The sequence below is a fragment of the Natator depressus genome, chromosome 9 (genome assembly GCF_965152275.1).
Source record: "Natator depressus isolate rNatDep1 chromosome 9, rNatDep2.hap1, whole genome shotgun sequence".
Lineage (NCBI taxonomy): Eukaryota > Metazoa > Chordata > Testudines > Cheloniidae > Natator > Natator depressus.
Window position 1 is genome coordinate 98660842 of NC_134242.1, and position 21179 is coordinate 98682020.

The 21179-nt window shown below is 47.6% G+C and overlaps 1 protein-coding gene and 1 long non-coding RNA gene across 4 annotated transcripts in view; one reads left to right on the plus strand and one right to left on the minus strand.

Moving 5' to 3' along the window:
- Nucleotides 1–21179, minus strand: part of DOCK11 (dedicator of cytokinesis 11) — a 127918-nt gene that overhangs the window by 78378 nt on the left and 28361 nt on the right. For all 3 annotated transcript variants that reach the window (XM_074962760.1, XM_074962759.1, XM_074962761.1), the window contains exons 2-6: nucleotides 9469–9585; nucleotides 9131–9220; nucleotides 7449–7531; nucleotides 4722–4791; nucleotides 2857–2952 (exon numbers count right to left, since the gene is read on the minus strand). In XM_074962760.1, the coding sequence (XP_074818861.1) occupies nucleotides 2857–2952; nucleotides 4722–4791; nucleotides 7449–7531; nucleotides 9131–9220; nucleotides 9469–9585 (456 nt within the window). The remainder of the gene's footprint in view (nucleotides 1–2856; nucleotides 2953–4721; nucleotides 4792–7448; nucleotides 7532–9130; nucleotides 9221–9468; nucleotides 9586–21179) is intronic.
- Nucleotides 12766–15714, plus strand: LOC141993281 (uncharacterized). Its single transcript, XR_012640809.1, has 2 exons — nucleotides 12766–14533; nucleotides 15527–15714. It is a non-coding gene; the product is annotated as an uncharacterized LOC141993281 (long non-coding RNA).

A 21179-nucleotide genomic window follows, 5' to 3' on the forward strand; every position in this document is an offset into this window, starting at 1 on the left:
GAGTTACGACTACAAACATACAGACTGGACTATGCCCTCCAATGCTGCAGATGCAATCTTGTGCTGCAAGTCAATGGGAGCATAAGACCACACGCACAATTAGTTGCATCTGCAACTTCTTGCTCCTACCGTACTGGATGCCAAATTAAGGCCAGGATGTTTGTGATCCATCCAACTACTATATACTGGGAGCTACAGAGACACAACAAAGATGAGACAAATGTGCTCCTGCCCTAGGTAGTATTCACACAACGCACCTTTCCTGGAGTCTGCTTAGCAGTAGATACTGACACATAATGCCTAGGAACCTTTTGCAATTTCAGCAGTTGGAAAAGTAGCCTCAGATGTTCTCAGGTTTGCTACGAATCAGAAATGTATTTCCTTCTTGCTAGAGACCATGATTAAAAGCAGCATGAAGGTACGGCACAGGAGGTCAGGAAAGAGAAATACCACTTGCACTCCCATTTTGAGACTTTGAAAATATTCTCATTGTAATGAGTGCCTGGAACAAATATGGATCAATGCAGCATTTGAACCCACCGATCAGGTTCTACCAGTAATTTCATGCCTCCATGAATAGTAAATCTATCACATATTTGATCAGGCCATTCACTTATTGCACAGAATAGGAAGAGTGAATTAAATCTAATCCATTAAAATGTAACACTGAGTTCAGTGTTTAGATGAGTACTGTATGTGAGCTCTGAGGACTTGAGGCTGATGAATTTTAAGTTTAGAGGATAGTGTAAGCACTTTGGCCCTGATTCAGCAAAGCACTTAGTATGTGTGGACTTAAGCAGGAGCTCAAAGGTAAGCACTGCTTCAGCACTTTGCTGAACTGGGGCCTTCGATACTTCAGTGCTGGGTGCTACAGAAAATCTTAGATTAAATAGATGTGTGTTTAACTAATGTTCAGAGAATAAGTTTCTCATGGGATGTTTGATTTCATGCAAAACATTTGAAACATTTAACATCCTTCCAGTGGAAAGTGCAGAAGCAAGCAGCAGATACAAATACGCTGCATTATTTATATGGATTTTTCCTTTGCAGGCCTGCTGTTACAAAGAATTGTCAGAATGCTGTACCGCTTTTGGAATGACTTGCAGGAACCTAGGAACAGAGCGAATGCCATATCAGATCAGACCATCAGTACAGCCGGCTCAGTATCCCACCTTTGGCAGGGGGGAGTTGTGAAAGCTTCAGATGAAGCAAAAAGAACAACAAAAAATGTTGCTAGACAATTGTGTGGGGCTAGCCAGGGTATTGAGGAGGTCCAGAAAACAAAAAGGGTCCTGATATAGCGATTGCCCTGGGTTAAACTGGACTGGTGTGCAACAGAATCCAAGCTAACCAGAGTCACACTGGAGAATGTGTCTGCAAGAAAATGCACTGCAAAGAAAAAGGTTACTCTGAAGCAAATACAGTAAACCATAAGCCTAATTAAGTTCTGCTCATAAACTGGCTCACCACAAAAAACATTCTGCACATGCTTAGCAACAGCCAGCACCATTCGTTGCCAAGCACGTCACTGTAATGAAGGAACTCGGAACTGAGATCATGGCAAAGCTCCTTCTGCAACACCGTAATGATGCTTCACTGTGCCAGTACGGATGGCTTCAGACCTTCAAGGTGCTACTGCTTTCTCAGAACTCTAGCAACAGGCATTAGAGAAGTCTTCTGCAAGGAAGAGAAGTGATCAGAACCAATGTTTGCACCAATGGGCACTAACCCTTGATTTCTGAGTCACCCTATAGATAACTTGAGCCTGATCTGTAGAAGTGTTGCACCCCCACGACTCCAGCTAAGTCAATGGGATTGCAGCTGCTCAGCACCTCTGAAAACCAGGCCTGAGATGCCTCTAGCTGAGGATTTCGGCCTCCCGGGCAGCAACATCCTTGAGCATGTGCCTCACTTCCTAGGTTGTACATTGATATGCTCTAGCGCAACCAGAAGTTATGGGCTTAGTGCAGAAATTACCGGTCCTCTGGCCTGTACGATGCAGGAGGTCAGACTAGATGATCACAGCTCAGGCTTCAATTCAGGCAAGGCATCAGACTGAGAAACTCAAAATCATGGAATACTTTGGAGAGCTTTTAGTATCCCAACGGGAGCAAAAGAACGTAACGTTTTCTCTCCTGAGTCTTGCTCCTGCTGTAATTTGGAACCCACCCAAGTGTTATCAGCAGATCAGTCTCTCTTATCAAGTAACAAAGCAGCTGTTTGCTGAAACAACAAATAGATCCCTGGCTGAGCAAAATCACTTATGCAACTGGTTTGAGCTTCTGTAGTGAAGTCCGAGCTGTGAAGTGCTGCACGGTATCCGGTATCGGATAAAAAGAAGAGCTGAAGACACAGCTGCTGCACAGAAGGTCAGTCCTACTGTATCATCTCAGTGACACCATCCCTGCTTTAAGCACAGACACTTGTTATTTAGAGTCTAAAAGTTTGGCCATGTGCATACAAGGAAACCAGCATTCAAAAGCCCTTTTTTTTTTTTTTTTTAGGCCAGCTGTTTTGGTTAATTCAATTGTCCTCCTCTTCTGGGCCTTGGGCGCTGATTCAGAAGGCGAGCATGGGTTTGCTTTAACCTACCTCTCTTCTTAGCCTGCCCTTTGTGATCCAAAGCAACTAGTCCTATGCACTGCTTGTCAGGGTTCAGCAAGGACCGCACTGCAGAAAGGGACTCGTCCAGAGGGAGGCTCTGTAAGACAGTTACAGAGGGGCCCAAACCAAAACCCAGCAGCCAGACTTGGAAGTTTGGATCTGAACGGAGACACTTGGCTACAAAGCTCCACGGTGTAAATGAGAACCCTCCCCGCACTGCTCTGGCATGACAGCATATGGAATTAAGCTCACCTTCATGGTAACAGTGATTGTACTATTGACATTTGCTTTGTACAGCCAGCCTTGTTTGATGATTCCACCCTTCTGAGAGCACAATGAGGACGAGTCCTGGAACAAAACAGGAGATTAGAAAGAGGTGATGTCAGTGCTAACCAGGTCCTGACGCTGCCACTGTGTCACATGCAAAAAGTCCCCATGGAGGGGAACTTTAAGGCTCATTTACACTAGGAAGTTGCACTGAATTAATCGTTCAAGTGGTATTACCTGAAACATGGATGCAGTTATATCGATATACAGTTTTGTAATGGCACCGCTATTCTTGTACAGAAAGGGGAATATCCATACTGGTATGGGTCAGCCTTATACTGGTATAACTGCATCCACTTGAGAGCTTTTACTGGTATAATACTACAGTTTAAAAAAAAAAAAATCACAACCCCTACCCAAACCAGTTATACCAGTAAAACTTTTCGGTGTAAGCCAGGCCTTAGCATCTGCCCAGCTCATCATACTCAGTGTTTTTCCACGTGTAGATCTCACAGTGCTCTACGCGGGGGCATGCATAATTATCCCCATTTCACAGGCCGGGAAGCAACTTGCTAAAAGTTTCAGAGCCAGTCAGTAGCATAGTGGGGGATAGAACCTAGGCCTCCTGGCCCCCTAGAGAGCAGCTTCCAAGCCTCACAATTCAAGACTCTACAGTGACAATGGAAATATTCACAGTGCTTTACGTCTGTGACTAACGTCCGGGATTTCTCCTTGCTGACAGTTCACCCTTTTCCAGGAACACATTGCTTTTCACTGAAGTTCTTTTACCTAATCCTGATGCAAAAACACTATTGGAAAATTACAAAGAGCACAGTCCATGTTTGGTCAGACACAAGCCAAGATGAGGAATTACAGTTCAGCTAAGAAGGGGTATGGACGCACTCCCTCAAATTACTTTAGTATTTTCATTGGAGTATTTTATTTGGGGAACTGCTTAAAAGAAAACAATTCTATTATATTTTGAGGGTTTATTTTTGTCCTTTTCTTTCGGGAAAGCACCTTGTGTAACTTACTGCACAATACCGCATCTAGATAGAGTGAGAAGCTATTAAAGGAAAGAACTACACACAGCTAATGACACAAGCCAACAAAACAACCAGGAAATTCAGGGTTGGGCCCAACAATCAATTCTCGACTATAAAGAGCCGTTCCGGTCTGCCGCTAAAAGGCACATCCAGGACATACTCAGCAGTCATTAAAAATGCATACGAAACATCACTTTCAAATCTTCAGCCTTGGTAAAACACAAGCTGCCTTTTTCCTTTAATAAATTCATCAGCTGTGATGCCTCATGGCCACATCAAATTTAAACACATTTAGGCTACAGTGTCCAACAATTTTAGACTAAAACTTATTAACAACTTCCATTGCAAGGCAGAAGAGAGTCAGACCCTGTGCCTTTAAACGAGCCGCAACACCATTTTGCAAGATTCCTTTACACATGGAACCTACCTGTTCACTTTTGATTGAAGTAGATTTAATTAAAACCTTCACACAAAGAATTGCTTAGTAATTTTCTTGGCCTCTCTGTTTCGTACTGCTGCACAATACCAGATGGAGAGCCAAAGAAAGCATCCAGGGAAAAACATCCCGGTGAACTGAAAGGAAGCACATGCCTACTAATTCATAAGCTTCTTGGCTCTAAGAGATTATCTTGTAACACCTGCGGATGAATAATTGTTTGTAGCCTTGTCCCAACCGCTCAGAAAAGGGAATGGGCCATCAGTGTATGATTTCCCAGCAAGAGCATTCCAGACTGGCGCTTTGCCTGGTGTGAATTGTTCCAGCTGGAATGCACAGTGCTATGGAGACATTTATCTTCCCCTTACCTCATCCTTCTCAACGTCTTCATCAATCTCAAATATATGGTTTGGAATCTTCTCCGGTCTAAAGGATTTGCTGAAAATATACACAGTATGTAAGACAGCCACACAAAAGGGAAGAATTATGGACAATAGTAAAGAATGGGTACTGGTCCTCTTGTCACTGCTGGGCATGTACATGCATGCAATGGAATGAGTAGGCTCAACAACAGATATTATTTGCAAAAATTGATGTGGATGAGTAGGGAGGGGGTAGGACAATGGAAGGCCATACATTTGTGTGTGTCGCCATGACGTGTCAAAAGCGGGTGACTGCCTAAAAGATATGCCTTAGCTCAAGCAGAAGTTACTGGGCTTGGAGAAATCCCTGAGAGAAATTATCTGGCCTGTTCCACGCAGAAAGCCAGACTAGATCATCATAATGGTTCCCTTCACACCTTGAAATCTATGGATCTTGTTGCTTCTCTGGGAGAAAATGATATAAACATGCAGAAGTCTCAATCAAAGCTTGTACGTGAACCTCCCCCCATGCCCTCTTCACACGCACCGAAGCTGGGCTTCACACTGAACATACACTTCAGTACAAGTGAAACCTACAGGAACTGGTGCCTTAATTGACCACCAAAGAGATCTTTACATTTAAAAAACCTCCAAGTCATTCTGAAGCCTGATTTCCTGACCAAACGTGACCGAAGTCTGACTTCCGACCAAAGTCCACAGGTGGGTGGCCCATGACCTTGCTCTACCTGTAGAATGCCCATAGCCTTTAAAGGGCCAAATCCTGCTTGCCTTACTCACCTGTGTAGTCCCATTTACGTCACTGGCACTTCTTGTTTGAGTGAGGCAAGCAAGGGCTGGAGGTAATATCTTCCTTTGGTTTTTGTTACACTAGTGTAACTTCGCCAACTTCAGTGCAGTTATTGCTGGTTCGAATGAGCAGGACCGAGTCAAGGGACCGGCCCATCATTTATTTTGCAAAACCCAACAAAGACCAGATAGCAAGACCATGTGCAAACTGAATGTAATTCAAGCACCAGTGGCATCCTCTCGTGCATGGCTTTCACGCCACCTGCACGCAGCAGGCCTCTTGCACATCGAGCTGGTGGGGAATTTTTTGACATAAAATTTTTTCATCGAAAAATGCCAATTTGTGGAAACCAAACCTGTTTACAAGACAAGGCCCTTTCTGACGAACCTCCTGACCAGAAACGTGTTTGGGGAAAGGTGTTGAAATTGTTAAGCCATCTCTTTTGGATGTTTTCAAAATGAAAAATTCCAGGTTTCCGGTTCAGAGTGACTTTCTGTTTCAAAATGTAAGCCACTTAGACTGAAAAGGATTAAAAGGGAAAAGGCTGAAACTGAAACAAAATGTTCACAATTCCAGAACTAAAACATTTTGATCCACCTGAGACAATTATTTTTTCGGTTCACAAAAATTTCCAGATTTTGACTTTTCGTCTCAATTCAGGACAGCAAAACTTTTCAAGCTCAAAACCACGCACAGCGCAGGCAAAGCCAGCTGTCCCCCAGCTCTGCCTCTCCAGAGGAGTCATTAGCAAGACGAGGCTGTCAGCATACCACCAGAACTTTGTCTGAAGCGGTTTGAGAAGGGATGGGGGCAAAACTGGCCCCACCCAGCACATAACCACCCATCGATCAGACATGCACGTGCTTGTCTGAAGATGGAGGCACGAAATGAGATTAGCCTTTGGCTGGAATAATACAAGGGCTGGCATTTTAATGCACAAAGCTCTCTTCAGCATTGCCAGTGTTGATGGCAATATTCTTATTCCCACAGGACTGGGATTTCCCCACCATGTTAGGCACAAGCAGGATTGGCTTGAGCAAGGAATAATGCTGTATAGCGCGCTGTAACTGTCAGCATTCAGAGACAATGGGATTCCTGATGAGCAGTCTGCGCTGAAGCTACTTATTCTGCCACATGCCCTGAATTTAGGCTCTTCCTGTCATATCAGCTGATGGACGGAGGATGTTTGCACATTGACAGATACAATGTGAACAAACCCCTGTAGTTCCTCGATACAGTCTGAGTGACACAGGCCTCTGGCTTGCAAACCCTAAATAAAGGGCAAGTAAATCTCATGAGAAGATACGGGGGTGGGGCAAACCTTCAGGGAACAGAAAATATTAGTGGCTTGTTGGATCAATAACAATATTTCATAAGAGCGGCCAGACTGGGTCAGACCAGTGGTATCCTCTCTTCTAACAGCCAGGTGCTTCAGAGGGAACGAACAGAACAGGACAATTCTGGAGTGATCCATAATGTTGTCCAGTCCCAGCTTCTGGCAGTCAGAGACTAGGGACATCCAGAGCATGGGTTTGCGTCCCTGACCGTCTTGGACAATAGCCAGTGATGGACCTATCCTCCATTAATTTATCTAGTTCCTTTTTGAACCCAGTTATACTTTTGTCCTTCACAACATCCCTTGGCAATAAGTTCCACAGGTTAACTGCATTGTGTGAAGAAGTGCTTTCTTTTGTTTTAAACCTGCTGCCTAGTAATTTCAGTGGGTGACCCCTGGCTCTTGTGATAGGTGAAGGGGTAAATAACATTTCCCTGTTCACTTTCTCCACACCACTCACAATTTTACAGACCTCTATCATTTCCCCTTGAGTCGTCTCTTTTCTAAGCTGAAACTCAGACCTGATCAAACCACAGTCTAGCAAGGTTATTAAGATTTCCTAGTATCCCAGAAGAGAGAGATCACTTACCATGGCAACATCCGGAAGTCACCCGAGTATTCTTCATATTTATAGTTCACCACATGCCAGTCTGAGTGGTACGTTTTAATGCACTGCAAGGAGAATGAGGCATGTTCTGTGAAATCACAGCACGCTAAGCAAAAACACGCACAACGCTTAAGAATGAAGAGCTACTAGTGAGATGCTGAGGCTGGCATTAAGGTAACAAGAACACACAATAGGTTGGACAAAGACTTTGTGGAGTTTTTCATTTATCCTGGACTGGGGAAACTAAACAACACAGCATTCCTTTGAGACCTAGATACACATGTGATAGGATGGCTGCTTCCAGAGCACCCCCTCCCGGGCTCAGGGTGAATCTGCAAGAGGCCCCCTGCCTCAATTTCTCTCTTCCAAGGGGCCGGTCACCTGCACACATTCTCCACCATGTCACAAGCCTTCCATGGGCTGCCCTCCTGTGGCAGGCCATGGCACGACCGGTGCAGTCACCTCACTAGTCCTCAGCCCAGTCCCTCTAGCTGGGAGGCTCCTCCGCCCTGTTTCTGTCCCGAGTTTGCTTCTAGCTCTTGCCCGGAGACATTGACAGGCTCAGCCCTCCACCACTCCCCGGCCTGCAGCCCTCTCTGGCCCTCTGGCTTCAGCTCTCTCGCTCGGAGAGCCGCCAGGCATCTCCCTCTGCTGCTCCAAGTATCCAGCCCTTTCTGGCCGGCGGAGGTTTGTGGGTGACCCACGACTGCCTCCTCCTCTCACCAGCCAGATCTGGCTCCACAGCTTGACGAGGGACCTCTCGCCGCTCCCTCCTTCTGGGGCGTCCCCTCCCCGACGCGCTCCATCCTGCTTGGCTCCTTCTCTGAGCTCGCGGCCCCTGGACCCTCTCCCATTTCATACACCCCAGGGCAGCCCCACCCTCCTCACTACACCAAACGAGGTGCGCCTGGCCTGGACAGGAGAGCTGCCCAGTTACAAGGCACACTGAGCCTCTCGCTAGCTGCCCGGGTGCTGGAACCTGCGCTTGCCGAGGCCGCGGCCGTCAGACCTGGCCAGTGCGGCTGAACGCCCAGCCTGGTGCACTGATTTTCAGAGCACGCCAAGCACCTGCCTCCGAGAGAGTCAGGCTCCTTTAAAGGGGTCTCAAAACAGTCACCCACCAATGGCACCTCTGCCGGGGTTCCCCCTTGACCCCCACGCTGGCCGCGCGGGAGCTGGGCTCCCCACCAGTCCCCACCTGCAGCTGCCCAGGAACCATTCTCAAGGGCGCAGCTGCCGTGGCCAAGGGGAGTCCCCGCCGGGTCCTTTTCCATTTGGTGCTGCTCAGAGCAGCTGCTCTCGGGTGTCTCCCTTCCCCAGTCTCGCTCCTGCCGGCGCACACACAGGAGCCTCTCCAGCGGCTCGGAGGCACCGCAGGCAGAAGCAGTGAAGTCTCTGCCTTCCCCTCCCCCCCTTAAGGCCGTGGGGGTGCGTACTGCACCCCACAGAGCTGGGGGCAGCAGGTGGCTCATAAACTGCTTCTGCCAGATAGAAAACAAGAGCTGGTCCTCCAGGCCTGAAGTTACAGCTCCCCTGCATCACAGACGAGGCCAGCAAAGCAACTTGCAGCCTTATCTGCCATTAGCTGCAGAGCCGCCTGGAGATTATTTCCCCTGAAGGACAAGGAGCTGCAACGCTGCATGCCAAAGGCCTTTGCACCCTACCTCTCTGACAAAGAGACTCTGAGCCTTCCTTTGAGCGTCTTCTGGCACCGTAGACTGGACAGTCCTCTGCTGGCGACCTATCACCGAGATCTGCGGGGAGGGAGGGAATAGAAAAAGAGATTTCATAGTTAATTGGGCCCTTATAAATTTTCAGTGAAAATAATAAATACTCTGGGCCTGATTCAAGGTCTGGTCACTCCCATTTGACCTGGCTGTAAGGCCTTTGAAATCAATGTAGAAGTGGACACTGAAATCAAAGGGGGTTCCCCAGCGTGAGAGTGGGTCAGCGGAGGAGTGGATTAGGCCTTGTATGTGAGAAGGAGCCAGCACAAACTCACAGACACATCTTCCATTGGAAACATGAGCAGATCACGGAGAGGATCGCTGTAGATCTGGGCTTTCCTTTGCTGGACCACATTCTCGTAGTCCAGGGGTTCAATCACTTTGGTTTTTTCCTGAAGGAAAATAAAAGCAGAACAACAAAAGAGATAGTGAACAAAAATTGCAAATGTTGTACCTGAGACACTCAACCAAGAACTGAGATTCACTTCTCCACCACGAGTCATCAGTTCCACTTCTGCCCCTGAGGTTGGGTGCTACCGAATCTGGGTTACGCCAGGAGCCCTTTTCAAATCACATTAGTGACTCACAGCAATCTGCGCTTCCACAGCAATGTTCACCTGAGGATTTCAAAGCCCGGTACCAGGGAATTACTCATTACATCAGCCTTACAGTCCTCCTGCCGTGTAGGTGAACATTACTATGCACATCCTCCAGGGTGAATCAGAGGTTCAGTGACATGCCCATGGTCACACAACAGCCTACAGAAAGAACTGAATCATCCTGATGGCTTTAAGAACTAGGCGCCCCGGTTCACACTCCCTCTCTCCCTTTAGCGTGGAAAACAAGCTGCCTGGACAGGTTAGCGGTCGTGCTTTTACACCCGCTGCAAGGCACGGTACGTACCATTAGGAGTAGCTCACCTGCACTAGTCGAACCCCGCTGCAAGGAGACTGCGACACTCAGCGTCGCTTGAGCCTTCCCTGTTTGAGGCTTGTTATGTGATGTGAGCTGACAAGATTTACGTGGCCTCGGGAAGCCTGCCATTTGCCAAGACGAAAGCAAACCAGCTGTTCCGAGCTCTTACTAGGAATCTTGCAGGATGGAAAGGAAGATCAACGCAATAATCCCTTTCAACACTTGAAACCTGCACGCCTAGCAATAAATCACACCTCCAGGCACACTGCAAGGCGAGAGTTTATGGCAAGAGCGATTGTAAAATCTCTGGGCCTGATTTTGCTCTCACTTAGAACGCGGGCTTGCCTACGTTCCAGGCACGAGAGCAGCAGAGCCACACCGCGGCAGCTGCGCCATTGTAGTGCCATAGCGCGGCCCCTCGCTACAGCGACGGAGGGGGCTTTTCATTCCGCCCCCCCCCCCCCCCCCCCGAGAGGGAGCAGCGAGGTCGAAAGAATAATTCCTCCATTGACCTAGCAGTGTCTACACCAGGCCTTAGTTTGGCTTAGCTATAAGGCTGTGAATTTTTCACAGCTCTGAGCAATGTGGCTAAGGTTTAGGTGAAGACCTGGGCTATGGTAAATCAGGAGTAACGCCACTGAAATCCTGGGGGTCACACTGGGTAAAACTAGGGAGAGAGCACAGTCAAGCCCTTTATAAACCATTGATAAATATATCTCGCTAGCAATGACTGCTCCACCTTTTTCCATACAGATCTGCCCGTCACCGAATTGATAACAGCTGCGTATTTGATCATACGGCAGTATTGTCACGTACATACTACATTGCTCTATCAGAAGATGCAGCTTTACAATTTACTGCCCGCCACGGAAGGCCATTCCTTTTTTTTTTTTCTTCCCAATTATTGCTGTTGCTGAAGAGAAAAACGAAATTATTATGTTATGCTTGGCAAGGTGCTTTTATCCGACCCCTTTTGGAGTCAGCATGCGTTAGCCCACAGCACTGCTGCGAAGGTATTGTAAAGCCACTATGCTATTCGCTGCTTTTCCTTTAGCCAGATTAGAGAGCACCAAAAATGAACAAAGGCTAAAAAAACGGGGGACAAAAAAAAAAAAAAAAGCAACGAACAGGAAAATTTACTCCAGGTCCAGCCCAGACTTTGAATTTCATAAGCAATTATCGGACGCTTATCACAAGAGCTATGAAAATTAAACTTTCGACCAAATTCTTTTCAAAGGTTATAGATGTTGGGGAAGGATCACACTGAATGGAAAAATGAACTTCAGTCTATTAGCCTGGCCCTGTTGGGGAGTTAGGAGAAAAGTGTAACACTAAACAGCCCCTCCACAGAGGCTGTTTAATCCGTCTCCGCAGAGATTTTGATTACGTTTCACTCTGGAACCGGAGATAACCCACGTCACAAGAGTAGCATGTTCAGGTGAAGCATCAACATACTATTTTTAACCAGCAATAACCTTTGCTCCAGACTCATGGGCATGTTTTGGTTGTGGCCCACTTTCATGTAATTAAATGTTGAGCCACCATCCCATCCTACAGGAAAGTATCCCACTGAGGTCCAAGGCAGTTTCTCTTAAGCCAGGCATAGAGGGTCAGGCCCAAGAGAAGAATTGTTATAAAGAATGAGAAGTGAAGCATTCAGCAGCTTATATTTTGCATGTGATCATCAAAATTCCAGCAACTGCCCTGTGCAAAAGCCTCACAGATAACAGCTTCTGCTTCAGAGACAAATGGCCTCAGCATGAGGGGCTCCTAGCACCCACAACTCCCCATTTCTCTTTCAAACACAGAACTGTGGATGCTGAGCACAATACAGGATCAGACCCAAATGCATTTCTGAACAGCCGTGCAGAACACACTGAGAATGCTACACAAGGAGCAGGACTGACAACCCCAAATGTTAAACGAGCCAGGCCCTAAAACATCAAGAGATTGACTTAAATATTGAGAGTTTTTTTTAAAAAATCATAAATAATAAGTTCTTTTTCTTGGCCTTCTGGTTTCTGAGTCTTTAGAGTGTGCTGGGGTCATATTTTCAAGCTTTCTTCTACAACCATACAGGCTAGAGACTGACTTTTTTTTTTAATGAACACAGAGTCTCACGTAATCACAGGACTCCAGCAGCTGGGGATTTAAGGAAAACACCATCGATAGTGAAAGTTGGCAACACTGTGTTGACATTTGGCAATCAGTCAGAGGCCCCAGGACTGGCTGGCTGGCTACGAACTACCTCGAAGATTCTCTCTGGAAACACTGCTTTTGAGAAACAGGAACACCAGCCGTATCAGATGGACTGTCCCAGATCAGATCCTTGGCACCCGCCAGCGAGCACTTGATGGGACTCAGAATGGAAGTGGGGTGCAACGTCGGCTTTAAATGAAACTTGTGCTCGCACGATCCTGGGACCACCTTGTGCAGCACAAGCTAGAGCCTCCTGAAGGATGGGAACTTTAACGCTCTCCTCACACCCATTTGGGCCTGATCCCAGGAGACCCTGAGCACACCCTGACATTTGCCGCACTCCCTCAAGAGCTGCACCCTTGCCAGAGGCACTCAGCCCTTGGGATGGTGGAGACCTCAACAAGGCCAGGCACGTCACACCCCCAAACGCTCGCATTTCACCTGTGGTTTGACTCTCCCGATCTCACACATGCTGTGGCAGGAGGACATTGATAGGCTCCTGGTAGACATAGCTGTATCTTTACTTGTGCTTCCTAGTGCAGCAATCCCCACTTGCGCAGGGTTTGGCATTCTCCAAATTCTTACGGAGAATTAATCTGCAGAAATTCAAGGATTTGCTTGTAAATTAAAACCCTGCCATTGCTCTCCATACAAAGTCATTACAAGCAGTTGCCAGGACACAGTCACTTTACGTATTATGTAATCACTGTAAACCATGGTATCCTGATTCCATTTGGCAGACCGATCTAATGAAATGTAATAGTGGGTTAACATCATTGTTACATGCCATTATTTGTTCTTTAAAATAAACACGCTCATATTAAGATTTAGGGGTGGGGGTGTTAAAAAAAACGAGAGTGATGCCACGACAGGACGATACCCAGCTAAAGCAAACACCCAAGGCTCTAAGGAGACAGCACTGAAGTATCCAATAGCATTATACCTGAGGGAGTGATCAGGCCAAACGCTGCCCTGGGGTCCATGCAGGGTTTTGACCCCATGTCCATAAGGCAGCAGCCACATTAGTAACAAAAGGCCAACTTCTGCCACCTTTACCCAAGCAAAACTCCTACTGAGGTCAAGGGGAATTTTGTCTGATTAAGGACTGATGAAGTTGGGCCAGAATTCCCTCCTCCTCCTCTCCTGACCAGCTGCACAGTTGTTTCTGGCATCCCTCTATGGTGGGAGGAGAGGCTGCCTAGCTGGGTGTCTCTTTTGGTTCTCATACTGCACCCATCTCCATGGTTCCCGAGATCCCATTTTCATTTCTGCACGGCGACACCCAAGGATTTCCTTCTCTGGCATCTCATGGAGTTGCACCTGCTGACACTATGATGGAATTTGGCTTTACGCCTTAGAATATAGTTTTGTTTCAGTACATACATCTGATCTGTTAGGCCTGGTCTACACTACGAGTTTATGTCAGATTTAGCAGTGTTAAATCCGAATTAACCCTGCACCCGTCCACACAATGAAGCCATTTTTTCGACATAAAGGGCTCTTAAAACCGATTTCTGTACTCCTCCCCAACGAAGGGATTAGCACTGAAATCAACATCGCCATTTTGAATTAGGGTTAGTGTGGATGCAATTTGAAGGTATTGGCCTCTGGGAACTATCCCACAGTGCACCATTGTGACCGCTCTGGACAGCACTCTGAACTCGGATGCACTGGCCAGGTGTGCAAGAAAAGCCCTGGGAACTTTTGAATCTCATTTCCTGTTTGGTCAGGCGAGCTCATCAACAGAGGTGACCATGCAGTCCCAGAATCGAAAAAGAGCTCCAGCCTGGACCGAACGGGAGGTACTGGATCTGATCGCTGTATGGGGAGAGGAATCCATGCCATCAGAACTACGTTCCAAAAGACGAAATGCCAAAACATTTCAAAAAATCTCCGAGGCCATGAGGGACAGAGGCTACATCAGCGATGCAACGCAGTGCCGCGTGAAACTTAAGGAGCTCAGACAAGTGCACCAGAAAACCAAAGAATCAAACGGACGCTCCGGGACAGAGCCCCAGACATTCCGCTTCTATGCTGAGCTGCATGCAATTCTAGGGGGGGCCCGCAACCACTATCGCACCCCTGTCCGTGGACTCCGATGATGGGATACTCTCCGCCATGGCTGAGGATTTTGCAGCACACCGTTCTCCCCGACAGCCAGGATCTTTTCTATCACCTGGACTGAAATACCCTCCCAACCCAACGAAGCCGGAGAAGGGAGCTCTGGTGAGTGTACCTTTTTAAATATAATACATGTTATAAAAGCAAGTGTTTTTTAATGATTAAGTAGCCCTGAGGACTTGAGATGCATTCGCGGCCAGTACAGCTACTGGAAAAGTCTGTTAACGTGCCTGGTGATGGAGCGGAAATCCTCCAGGGACATCTCCATGAAGGTCTCCTGGAGGTACTCTAAAAGCCTTTGCAGAAGAGTTTCTGGGGACAGCAGCCTTATTCCGTCCTCCATGGTAGGACACTTTACCACGCCATGCTAGTAGCAAGTAATCCGGGACCATACACTGCCAGGCTTTGTCATGTAATGATACCAGTGTTTGCTGGCATTCACGCAACATCTGTTCTTTATCTCTCTGTGTTATCCTCAGGAGAGTGATATTGTTCATGGTAACCTGGTTGAAACAGGGGAATTTAATTAAGGGGACATTCAGAGGTGCCCGTTCCTACTGGGCTGTTTGCCCGTGGCTGAAAAGAAATCCTCCCCGCAGTTAGCCACGCAGGGGGGTGGGGGTGGGGGGAGGCATTGATGCTAAGCTGTTCGCTTTTGGCTAGCAGGCATCTTCCCTAATACCAGCCAGGCGGTGGGGGGAGGGGAAAAGCGATCATCCCAGAGAAATGGATGGGGGGAGGGGGTTAGTTTGGTTTCTGCTGCTGCACCTTAACAGGAAAACTGCAGGACAAAATGGCCAACTCAACGTGCTTTGCTTGGTATGGGAAAGCAGGGGGCTGCTGTTACGAAGGTTGCAGAAGCCGAAAGACTATGGCTTAACATGGCTGCCTGCAAGCCGAATTCTGTTGCCTGGCTCTGCGTGTGTGATCTCTAACACCGAAGCCGCAGGCACTCAATACAAAAGATGCAAAATGCGACCATGTACCAAAATCACATGTGCTATGTAATGTGAATAGTGGTGTTCACTGTGAAAGAGTATAGCCGTTGTTCTGTAAAATGTATCTTTTTAAATACTTCACTCCCTTTTTTTCTTCCAGCAGCTGCAAATGTTTCAAGCCTCCCTCCTCCGTCCCAGAGGCCCTCTCAGATAAGGCGGCGAAAAAAAACGCACCCGCGATGAAATGGTCTCTGAGCTCATGCAGTCGTCCAACACTGACAGAGCTGTGTGGAGGGACACAATAGCAGAGCACAGGACAGTGGCCGATGAACTTGAGGAGAGGTGGCGGCAGGAAGATCAGAAGAGGCATGAGGCAACGCTGGGGCTACTGCGGGATCAAACGGCGTTGGGTGGAGGTTCATGAACGGAGCAGGATCACAGGCTGCCACTGCAGCCCCTGCTTAACTGCCCTCCTTCCTCCCCAAGTTCCATGGCCTCCTCACCCAGATGCCCAAGAACGCGGTGGGGGGGGAGGCTCCTGGCACCCAACCACTCCACACCACTGGACAGCCCAAGCAACAGAAGGCTGGCATTCAACAAGTTTTGAAGTGGCCTTTTCCTTCCCTCCTACCCTCCTCCCACACCCCACCCGGGCTACCTTGTGAATTATCTCCCTATTTTTATAATCAATTAATAAAAAAATACATGTTTTTTAAACGATAGTGACTTTATTTCCTTTGCAAGCAAGCTGTGATCAAAGGCGGGAGGGAGGGTGGCTTACAGGGAATTTAGAGGCAACCAAGGGGGTAGGTTTTCATCAAGGAGAAACAAACAAGTGTCACACAGTACCCTGGCCAGTCAAGAAACTGGTTTTCAAAGCTTCTCTGATGCGCAGCACTTCCTGCTGTGCTCTTCTAATTGCCCTGGTGTCTGGCTGCGCGTATTCAGCGGCCAGGCAATTTGTATCAACCTCCCACCCCGCCATAAACATCTCCCTCTTACTCTCACAGAGATTGTGGAGCACACAGCAAGCAGCAATAACAATGGGAATACTGGTTTCGCTGAGGTCTGAGCGAGTTAGTAAACTGCGCCAGCAACCCTTTAAACGTCCAAATGCACATTCTACCACCATTCTGCATTTGCTCAGCCTATAGTTGAACAACTCCTTACTACTGTCCAGGGTGCCTGTGTACGGCTTCATGAGCCAGGGCATTAAGGGGTAGGCTGGGTACCCAAGGATAACTATAGGCATTTCAACATCCCCAACACTTATTTTCTGGTCTAGGAAGTAAATCCCTTCCTGCAGCCATTTAAACAGACCAGTGTTCCTGAAGACACGAGCGTCATGAAACTTTCCCGGCCATCCCACGTTGATGTTGGTGAAATGTCCCTTGTGATCCACCAGTGCTTGCAGCACTATAGAAAAGTACCCCTTGTGGTTTATGTACTCACCGGCTTGGTGCTCCAGTGCCAAGTTAGGGATATGAGTTCCATCTATGGCCCCACCACAGTTAGGGAATCCCATTGCAGCAAAGCCATCCACTATGACCTGCACATTTCCCAGGGTCACTACCCTTGATATCAACAGATCTTTGATTGCGTTGGCTACTTGCATCACAGCAGCCCCCCACAGTAGATTTGCCCACTCCAAATTGATTACCGACTGACTGGTAGCTGTCTGGCGTTGCAAGCTTCCACAGGGCTATTGCCACTCACTTCTCAACTGTGAGGGCTGCTTTCCTCTTGGTATTCTTGCGCTTCAGGGCAGGGGAAAGCAAGTCACAAAGTTCCATGAAAGTGCCCTTACGCATGTGAAAGTTTCGGAGCCACTGGGAATCATCCCAGACCTGCAACACTATGCGGTCCCACCACTCTGTGCTTGTTTCCCGGGCCCAGAATCGGTGTTCCACGGCATGAGCCTGCCCCATTAACACCATGATCTCCAAATTGCGGGGGAACGCGGTTTTAGAGAAAAGCGTGTTCATGTCCTCATCACCGCGCTGCCGTCGCCTCCTTGCCTGGTTTTTCAGGTGCTGGTTCTGCACACACTGCACGATAATGCGCGAGGTGTTTACAATGGTCATAACTGCTGGGGTGAGCTGAACGGGCTCCATGCTTGCTGTGCTATGGCATCTGCTCCTGCTCGGGCAATCCAGGGAAAAGGGCGCGAAACGATTGTTTGCCATTGCTCTGGCGGGGGGGGGGGGGGGACTGACAACATGGCTTACAGGGTTGGCTTACAGGGAATTAAAATCAACAAAGGGGGTGGCTTTGCGAGAAACAGAATGGCCCCCTCAAGGATAGAACTCAAAACCTCAAGGATTGAACTCAAAACTGGGTTGAGCAGGCCATTGACTTCACAGAGGGAGGGAGGGAGAATAGGAATACAAAACAAATCTGGTCTATTTCTTGTTTTGAGCCACTTCATCTATCTTTATACATCTTGCTGGCAGCAGACTGTGCAGCACGACCGCTAGCCATCGTCCTCTCCTGGGTGCCCGGCAGAAGACAGTGCAGTATGACTGCTGGCCATCGTCTTCTGCTGGCTGCAGATTAAAAGACAGTGCACTGCTGGTAGGACTGAATCGCCATGAGACGAAACTTAAAAGGGAAACGACCTGGCTGAGCCACTCCCATGTTTGCCCAGGCGCCCCGACCTCATCGAGGTCGGCTAAAAGAGCACCCAGGACTACGTCGACGACGGCTACCAGTCATACTGCACTGTCTGCTGCCAAAAGGCAATGAGCAGCTGCTGTGTAGCAATGCAGTACCGCGTCTGCCAGCACCCAGGAGACATAGGGTGACGGTGAGCTGAGCGGGCTCCATGCTTGCCGTGGTATGGCCTCTGCACGGGTAACCCAGGGAAAAAGGCACGAAACGATTGTCTGCCGTTGGTTTCACGGAGGGAAGCAGGGAGGGAGGGAAGGGGGGCCCTGACGATATGTACCCAGAACCACCTGCGACAATGTTTTAGCCCTATCAGGCATTGGGATTTCTACCCAGAATTCAAATGGGCACCGGAGACTGCGGGAACTGTGGGATAGCTACCCACAGTGCAACGCTCCGGAAGTCGACAGTTGTCTCAGTACTGTGGACACACTCCGCCGACTACGTGCACTTAGAGCATGTGTGTGGGGACACACACAATCAACTGTATAAAAACATAAAAGCGCTTTCTACAAAACCGACTTCTATAAATTTGACCTAATGTCATAGTGTAGACATATCCTTAGCAAACAAAGGATACTTCCCAATAACTGCAACCAAAGAGGCAGAAATGCCATTTTGTGTAAGAAGAGTGCTGCAGCCCCGTTGCTTAAGCGCAAAAAAGGAAGTGGTATCATATGATTAAAACTGAAATACCTTGATACGATTTGCATATTCTCCAACAATGCAATGTGCTGTGGAAAACGATTTTACCAGCAGTGGTACTAGAAAATTAGTACACCATTCCCTCTATAAAACCAGGAAATATTAGAAAACTTATTTTTCTTTAACGTTTCTCTATGCGCTCACAAATTAAATACCCCTGATTATGCTATTTTAAGGATAAAATTGCCATTATTTATGGTTTTTGTTTACTCATTTTTAACTAACTTCTATCAATAACATCTCATCAGCTTGAATATAAGGAGATATTATTTCCTTTTAACACCTGCAAATAACTCCAGTTCACGTTACGAGAAGGTCCATGTGTCCAGTAAGATGAAAACGGATCCTTCAATTTGTTCTTTTAGGGCTCTGATCAAAAAGAATACTCAATAAATTCAGTAACCTAGGGCAGTCGTGCCAATCTGTCTCCAGTGGCACTAATGTTTAAGATGTTACCCTACAAAACATGCTTTACGATGTATATAAAACAAGGCTATCAAATACTGGCTTTATACTGCCTTTTTTCCCCTTTATGAATGGGCTGCTGTTAACTTATATCATGTATTGTAAACGAAAATGAGTTTCCCTATTCCTAACAAGTCTGATTATTAAATGAAAGAATTTTAAATATCCAGCGTGAATCTCATTGTTTATTGCTCCTTATTTACTTTTTTGCATTTTCCCCACTGTGGACAACTGAAATCAAATAAGTGCTTTTCACATTGGTTTAAAGTTAGTTTCATTTTCAAGGGCTGCAATATCCCCCGGAGGTTTTCCATTTGATTAAACACAGCTGTTCCCACTCGGTTTTAAAAACAAAACAAACTCTGTCTCCAATTGGTTTTCACAAATTGTACATTTGGGGCCAAGCGAGGTTGACTATAAGGCTGTGAGAGGATGAACAATGCTCATTGCATAGGATGTCCCAACGTCTGGGGAAGGCTCAATCAGGAAGTAATTTGGGGTTAATTTTTAATGCGATAAGTAACAAGGAGATCTTAAGTTTCCTACAGCACTTTAAAAAAAGATCCACCTTTCACTTCAAGCTTCCTCGAACTGGCATGTGCGCCAACAGAAAAACACCCCTCCCTCAACCTCAGGACCCGGTTCTGCAACCTGCTGAGTCAGGCTTGCCAGCCCATCCCTGCAGGAGGCTACCACAGGGGCTCCATGCTGTTTAAGCCCTAGTTTCCTGCCTTAAGTGGTGCCTGGCCTCATGTGGCTCGTCAGCAAGCAGGGAATTCCATGCCCTGTGAATAGCGCACACAGCTTTTCATGTACGCTCTTTGAATCGCCGCCTCGGTGAGCTTTGGGTTGGCAATGGAGAGGCCCTGTGAGAAGCCGGTGTCTAACTGCCCCCACCTGACTTTCCATTCAGCGTTCTTTTCGTGCAGTAATGCCGGTGTGGATTAGCTCAAACATCTGAAACGGTGCCATCAAAATCGCTCTCTGGAAATGTGTGCGTCACCCTGCACACAACCCTCAACGAATTCCGCCAAGCTCCGGCGGGGTGCTGATGCCGGCAAAATCCTTCAGACCCAGACATGATGAGCCCACCAGACAAACTAGCAACTTGGAAAACAAGAGGTGTTTGCCAGAGAGCCTGTGCACTCTCGCAAGCGGGTAACTTCTGAGAATTACGCAGGCCGCGTTATACTGCACGAACCACAGCCACATGGAAGAGCTGATTCGGAGACTTCCCAGGACGAGGCCCCGGGTCGGGTGCACCGCGGCAGGACAAGGAGCTCCATCACAGATGCTCAACAGCTTGTGTGGACTGTAGCAGTAGTTCCTGTGCAGTCTCCCCTAGCGAGGCAGGGATCTGTGAAGCCACAGGGGCCGGTCAAAGTGCTTCCAATGCCTCTGGTTTTAAAACATAAGAATGGCCAGACAGGGTCAGACCAAAGGTCCATCGAGCCCAGTATCCTGTCTGCTGACCGTGGCCAGTGAAGGTGCCCCAGAGGGAATGAACAGAACAGGGAATCATCAAGTGATCCATCCCCTGTTGCCCATTCCCACCTTCTGGCAAACAGAGGCTAGGGACACCATCCCTGCCCATCCTGGCTAATAGCCACTGATGGACCTATCCTCCGTGAACTTATCTAGCTCTTTTTTGAACCCTGTTATAGTCTTGGTCTTCACAACGTCCTCCAGCAAAGAGTTCCACAGGTTGACTCTGCGTTGTGTGAAGAAATACTTCCCTTTCTTTGTTTTAAACCTGCTGCCTATTAATTTCATTTGGTGGCCCCTAGTCCTCGTGTTACGATCTTGCATTTGTTTTATTACAAGTCTTGTGATAGCTTTTTGTAAGACCCTTGCTCCTGGAGTCATGTGATTATGTGAGAATCTCAGTTAACATTTGTTTAAAAAAAACAAAACAAAACAAAAAAAAAACCAAAGGAAGTTACTAGCTTTCACAATTGCAGAGAAAAGATTGAAAA